Source organism: Triticum dicoccoides, chromosome 1B, assembly GCF_002162155.2.
Source record: "Triticum dicoccoides isolate Atlit2015 ecotype Zavitan chromosome 1B, WEW_v2.0, whole genome shotgun sequence".
Classification (NCBI taxonomy): domain Eukaryota; kingdom Viridiplantae; phylum Streptophyta; class Magnoliopsida; order Poales; family Poaceae; genus Triticum; species Triticum dicoccoides.
In genome coordinates this window covers 552,762,427-552,769,751 of record NC_041381.1, presented here as the reverse complement: position 1 = coordinate 552,769,751, position 7,325 = coordinate 552,762,427, and the positions used below count along the sequence as shown (strand labels likewise).

Here is a 7,325-nt window from a genome sequence, read left to right as displayed (position 1 = left end):
GACCACATTTTGGGAGATCCAGAGCTAGATTTTTGCACAAAATAAAGATGTCACGTCACACCAAAATATAAACCACAAGTGTTAAATGATAATAATAAATGTACTCAAGTTCACTTCGGACTGAGTAAAGGAGAATTTGCACCAGCTCTTGCCAATGCCGAGCTGCCAACGGTGTCACAGCTTAATGGGCCGCTAGGTCAACTTCTGTTCCGAACGATGGTTGGCTTAGCCAGAAGTTTTGGACAATAAAATTATCTTAAACTATGGCTCCTTCAGTTGCATGAAGTAGCCAGCGTGAGGTATTCCGAAAGAAACATGCCACCTTGATGCTGATGGGTGGGCGGCAGGGTGGGTGGCATAGATATGCACGTAGCTCGTCTTGTCTTTTCTGAAGTTCTCAATTGTCCGGTCAAGATTTGCGTTGTCGATGCTTTGTTAAAACATGTAAATCTAGTCACGGTAAGCACCTAAATTCCCGTGCAATTTGATTGTATCGATGTGGTGTGTGAGTGTGAACTCTCGTGTTGGTCCCCTCCCATGCAAAGACTCTCGTTAGTTTAGCTCAGCAACGCGCCATGCAACGCGGCGCATGATCGAAGCGATCGCGCGTGGCACGTGCGGTCAATTGCTCTCACTTCGCGATCGAGCTCGAGCTCGATGATGGATCCAACCGAGCTCAGCCGCGCGTATAAATGGCCACCTTTCCACCTCGGGCAAAGCAATTAGCTAGATCGAGGCTTCCTTCCATCGAGGCAAGGCAGATCCAGAGTCGCGTAGAGACAAAAGTGAAAGATCTCAATTGCAAACAGGGACTAGTGGTAGTCTAGATTCTAGTGGAGGTCATGGCGGCACTTGTCACTCCGGCTGCTTCAGTGGTGTCCGAGCTGGTGGTGCGGGGACGGGAGTCCGCCGCCGTCCTCGAGGCCTTGCTCCAGGGGAGCTCGCCGCAGGAGCACGGCGGGATCCGGGAGCTCGCAGCGGAGATTCTTCTCTGCTGCGACCGCGCCCTCGCCGCTCAGCCTGGACGTGACGAGCGGGCTTTTGGCCCGGCTCGCGGCCCGTTATGGACCGGACCGTACGGTCTTGGACCGGTAAAAAATTCGGTCGGGCCGAGCTCAGGAATTAGGCCCGACAAACTCTCGGTCCGGTCCGGATTTTGACCGAGCCCCCGAGCAGGACCGACAAAACGCAGTCACCGGGGCTGCCGTTCCTCGTCGTCGCGGCCACCGGCAACCCCTGATTGAACCACCGCGTCTTGGAGCACCGCCGCATCGCCATCTTCCGACCGCGCAATGAATTGGTCCAGAACGCCGCCTACACGGTGCACATATCCTCTCTTGCCCGACCATGGCCGCCGTCTGCCAGCCTTGCTGACGCGATGAAGCAGTGCCGCCTGTGCACGAACTGCATCTCCATCTTGCCCGCGATGTCGGCGAAGACAGTTGAATAAATCCCAAGCCCCTGTCACATTTTCAGTTAGTTCAGTTAGCACTTTGGTTTCTCGTCAGGTTAGGGCATGTACAATGGTTGATAAAACAGTCTTATCTTAAGTCTTGCATGTAATTTAGAGATGACAAAAAAGTATGTCTACAATGGTTTATATCTTAACCTTATCTTCAATAGCTAGTCATTCCTTAAAACATGGTGAGACAAATTGTGCTAAGAGATCATCTCTTGTCTTATCTTAAATAAGAAAAGACAAACCTTTTCTTGTGAGTTCTCTCTCCTCCACCTCATCATTAATCCTACGTGGTACTCCTAAGATACTACCATTGTACATGCCCTTAGGGTCGAACGCTTTCTTTCTGTTAGCTAGTTCAGCTCGCGGGTCTAACAGCTTGAGCGAGTCTCGTGCCTCGTCAGTCTGCTCGTTGGATGGCACGAATGCTGTGAATCATGACAGAGAAAGTCAGGTGCCACGAAGCCCTGTTTCCTGTTCTGTAAGTCTGAATAAATAGCAAAGATATACTGTAGAACAGAAAAGCTCTGGAGTGTGTGCAGAATAAAACACTGATGTCTCTCGTTCGTGTGTGTTCGTTCCAAGCCCACCTCGGGTGCTGACAAGCACGTCGGTGAACACACACACACGTTGGTGTGCCCCATCTTGTTCCCCAGGAACCCCGAGTCGATCTCGTCATGGCCGTCCCCCACAACTGATGCCTGAATTTGCAGTCAATTGATGCACATACAGTCACCATGATTGCAGTACAAGCTCATCAGTAATCTGAAATTGGAAGCGACGATGTAGGCACGCAGTATGTGCTGATGGTGACGGTGCCGGCCGGCGGCGGAGTTCTCCGGGACGAGCTTGATGTAGGTAGAGACGCTACCATAGATGAACTGCATCTTCGTCTACAGCAAACAGCCGGAGGAGTTGCTCTTCAGGGACAGGGTACGGCACGGACGCACGCACGCTGGGCACACGCGCAGGGCACACACATGCAGGCGCCGGGGCACACGCGCAGCTCACGCCCCGCCCCGCCCCGCCATCGCTCGGTCCCTCGGTCCTGACCGAGCTTTCTCCTCGTCGGTCCGGTTCAGGAAAACAGGCCCGCTGGGCACTTCGGTCCGGTCCGGTCCGGACCGGTCGCGGCCGGTCCAAAGCGCGGCTCGGTCAGGGACCGGACCGGCCCGGACCGTGTCCACCCTGACTCGCCGCGCTCCACGGCTGCCACGGCGTCGACGCGATCGCGCACGCCGGCAGGAAGCGCAAGTCGGGGCCCGACGGCGCAGCCGCTCAGACCAGGCCGAAAAGATGGTAAGCTGTAGTAATGATGTACTCTTGTGCCGGCGTTACGGTTTCAATTCCGGCGAGCAACGACTTAAAAAATCGCTTCGTTTTTTTCCAGGATGCGCGCGAGCAGCGGATCGACGGCGACGAGAGTCGAGAAGCGGTCGACGGCGGAGGACGGCTTCATATGGAGGAAGTACGGGCAGAAGGAGATCACGCACAGCAAGCACCCGAGGCTCTACTTCAGGTGCTCCTACAAGCACGACATCGGCTGCCCGGCGACGAGGCAGGTCCAGCAGGCGGACGACGACCTCTCCCTCTACGTCATCACCTACTTCGGCGACCACACCTGCTGCCAAGGCAACGGAGCCGTCGCCGCCGCAGAGGAAGAAGACGTCAAGATGCAGCCGTTCGTCATCAACTTCGGGTCGGCCACAGCGAGCAGCACCAGCGGTTCGCCTTGGCAAAACTCTCACGACGGTGATGGCCGGAGCGAGATTTCACGCTTGCCGCAGGCCTTATGCTTGCCGGAGGGGGGAGAAGACGAACTAGGATTGAAGGTGACCAAAGTTGAGACAACTTCGTTAGACTCGCAGCCAGCGGGCCCGGCGGCGGCAGAGCTGAGCTCGTCACCCGACGTTTCTTGTGCTTCCCCGGCATGGGATCCTTTATCCAGCTGCTTGGAGTGGGATCAATTCACCGAGAGCTCATTCGATTTCGTTAGTGAATTCATCAATTTTGAGGGCATTGCTTTGTACCAATAGCTGATTTTCTCGGGTGATGCATCATAGATGCCCGACGTATTTTTGTGAGGGGTGGATTTCTTTAGTGTCAAAAATGCTTTTATATTATGGGACGAAGGGAGTACTATATATGATATTTGTTGGAATGAACGTGAGCATGAAAGCTTAGTGTGGATGCATGTTTTTGTGGTAACTGTATTCACCTCTAATTTTTCGGCTGCCTGAAACTTTTTCTTTAGCTTCACTCAGTTTTGTTGCCACGGTGCTCCATTTTGTCTCCTTCCATTTTCATAGAGGCTAAGGTGAGGTGGAGCCATGGTGAAATGCTTGGCAGAGAGGTGATGACGGAGGTCGATCGTGCTCTACAATGGCTAGGGTTCAAGGGTGGGTTGCCCATTGGAGAAGAACCCGTGCCCGCCTCAACTTAGAGAGAGAGTGGCGGGAAGGCAGTGCGTCAACAGGACACGGCTAGTAGCTAGGCTGGCACCGATCAATGAGTGGATCAATGAATGGAGGTGCAGATCGACGAGTAGCAATCATAGACAGGGGAAGAGGGCATGGGAAGCAACAGATCGGAGCTCAACAATGGTGGTGGAAGTGGTACAAAGTCAAAGACACGAGGGAGGCAGGGAGTTAATTTCTTATTCTAGAGAAAGAGAAACGGAAAGAAAAACTGGTTTGGATGCAACATTTCCAATGGTGATTGTATATTTTTGAACCACGATAATATCTGAATGCTTTTCGTACAGCAGATCAAGTATAACAATACGTGACAACACTGTTCAATCCACCATCGTACAAAGCTCGGACACCAACTGTCGTATGTACTGTAGTTTGATATATATTTTCAGCTAATAAAAACCCCTTTCCATTTGAAGCAACTAAAATGGTGGAATTTTGTACAATCCACGGAACATCCAAAATAAATAAACTCCAATGAGATCAACTGATCAAGCGATCCAAAGGCCATTCATATCCACTAGTACTGCATTTATATAATTCGGATTGACATCTATGGACAAATCATGCATAAGACAAGTTGACACTACTATATTATAATCGTTTGGAGGGTTATTAAGTACTCTTTCCGTTCGAAATTACTTGTCTTGGAAATGGATATATCTAGATGTATTTTAATTCTAGATATATCCATTTTCAAGACAAATAATTCAGAACGGAGGGAGTATGGTAGATGCCCTGGAGTTTTGGAGCCAATTGCATCAGGTGAAAGCCTGGATATACATCCCGGCACTAAAGGAAGAACTAATAAAATCATGGCCATTATGTAATGTGATGGAGAGATAGACAATGGAGTATAGATATCGATACTTATGTGTGTAAGTGTTCACACCAACACCCTCCATGCAACCCATGAGGTGAGGTGTGACGGCATGCATACGACTGTGAGATGAACCATGCATGTGAATGCTTGCATGAGGGGATGCCTACAAATGTACTCCATCCGTTTTCTTTAACACCGTACAGACGCAAGCGCTCGTATACACGCACATACTCTCGTTTCTGTAAACGCACATACGCACACCCTACCCATATGAGCACCTCCGAAAGACCGAGCCGGCATATCATCTTGAAATTTACAAAGTCACCGTAGGCACCTCGTCGTCGACCGGAACGTCTCCTCCCACTGAATGCGCATCGCCGGAATCCTGAAATAAATCCAGGAATAAATGCGAGCACCAGGATTTAATCCCTGGCGGGCTGGGGATACCAATGTCCCTCTAACCATTCAACCACAGGTTGGTTCGCTACTCCCTCCGTTTCTAAATATTTATTTTTCTAGAGATTTCAACAAATAACTTCATACGGAGCAAAACGAGTGAATCTACAGTTTAAAATATGTCTACATACATCCATATGTTGTACTCTATTTGAAATGTCTAAAAAAGACAAATATTTGGGAACCGATGTAGTATACTGTAGTAAACTAGTAAGATTTGAGGCAACTAAATAAGACAGACGCTAATTTCTCAAGAAACAGAACGGTTCGCCGTTATTACCCCTTCCGATTTGAGGCATCTAAAATAGGTCTATCTGATCTTTGGTGCAATTTTGCACAACCCCCCAAACATCCAATAATTCAACTCCTATGGGACTAAGCGATCCAAAGGCCGTTCATAACAACTTTGGTCAAACCCACTACTTGAGAATATACAATCCACATCTGTATCTGTGGCCAGATCATGATCGTTTTCCAGGGGTGTTTAATATTATCGGTGTCCTAGAGATTAGAACCAACCTCACCCAGTGAAGCCCTGGATACAGCCCTGTAGAAATAATGCTTACCTCACGGCAACGGAGGAAGCGCTAACAAATTCATGGCCATTATCTTATTGTGATGGAAAGATAGACAATGGAGTGTAGATAGCGATGCTTATGTGCAAGTGTTCACATCAACGCCCTCCGTGCAACCCATGAGATTAGGCGACGGCATGCGTACGACTATGAGATGGAAACCATGCAGCATGTGAATGCTTGCATGACGCTTTAGGTGGGAGGAGAAGGGGTCAACTCCAGCCTATGTGAAGTAAGGCCTCATTCGGTTGGGAGGGAACCAAAACGTAGGATTTAGGAATAGTACAGAAAGTTGATATGATAGCACTTGGCATCATAAGGAATTGCCTTGCCTCATTTCTATGCACAAAATGAGCTTTGAGTGGATGTGTAGATTCCTTTAAAAACATAGAAAATGAAAGTATTTCTATAAAATTTTCATACGTGTTTCCTAAAAACCAGATGCATATGTAGAAAAGTTTCCAAAACCCTTCAAAACGAATGAGTAGTAATCAAACCGAAAGGAGTACGTGCAGTCGACCTGCAATTAGGCACCTGAAAGTCTTGGCATGTATGGCTCCGATATATACCTCCAAAATCAAACACTGGTGTAGTGTCGTGCGAGTGAGCTGGACAAATCCTAACTTGCAGGCGTTTTCTAGGGGCTTGAAGATGCAGCAAAATAAATTAAGAAAAATGCAGAAAAGTTCACCTTTTTTTGGAGGGTTTTTTTTAGACAACTTTTTTTAGAGGTTGTGATCCTACCGCATCTTTGAAACGTCCCGCGCGAAATGAAGTGGCTCTTGGAGTTTGGCTCCCATTACTTAACGGGCTCCCAGCCCAGACTTTTCTCCCTGGTAGCCCATGTAGAACAATAGCACGTCGGCCTCAAAAAAAAAAAGAGCATGCCGGCCTGATATGGGTGAGCTTTTAGACCGGGGCTATATCGACCGTATTCCTCTTTTTTCGTGAATATCTATCATGTTTGTGGAGAGCAACTAGTTGACGAGCGCTACTTCCAGAGCCTCTCAATGATCAATTGCAGGTGGGCTGAGAGCGCGTCACTTGGCGCGCTCCCGGCCACCGCCAAGTGTCGCGCAATGGGCACTTTCTTCGTATTTTTTTTCGCATGCGCTTTTGGCTTTCAAAACAGTATTTTTCTGTTTTTTTGAATTTTTTGTTTTCCACTGGTCTTCCTTAGCTCCTGGATCAAAACAAAATTTCAAAAATAAAATTGCACGAAAAAGTGCATCCATGCCTCTCGAAAACAAAAAAAAGCATGTTTCCTTTTTTTTTGCTTTCGCAAGACGCACGGCCGTGCCTCTCGAAAACAAAAAATAAAACCCGTTTTCTATTTCTTTTTGCCTTCCGAAAAAACGCGTTTTCTTTTTTGCTTCCGCGAGAAGCATGGCCGTGCCTCTAGGAAACAAAAAAAAATGAGTTTTCTATTTATTTTTCATTCTGCGAGAGGCACATTTTTGTTGGAAGTGGATCCTCTAACATGAAGGAGGGAAGTCACATAAGCTACAATGCAATCTAGTGTAAAACAGAGAAGGAAA

General features: G+C 48.4%; 1 protein-coding gene across 1 annotated transcript; it reads left to right on the top strand.

Moving 5' to 3' along the window:
• The first annotated feature begins 842 nt into the window (after nucleotides 1–842).
• Nucleotides 843–3,495, top strand: LOC119308252 (WRKY transcription factor WRKY28-like). The gene is made up of 3 exons (XM_037584372.1): nucleotides 843–1,006; nucleotides 2,651–2,758; nucleotides 2,850–3,495. Exons 1-3 carry the CDS (start codon nucleotides 843–845, stop codon nucleotides 3,493–3,495), a joined length of 918 nt encoding a protein of 305 aa, XP_037440269.1.
• The last annotated feature ends 3,830 nt before the right edge of the window (nucleotides 3,496–7,325 follow it).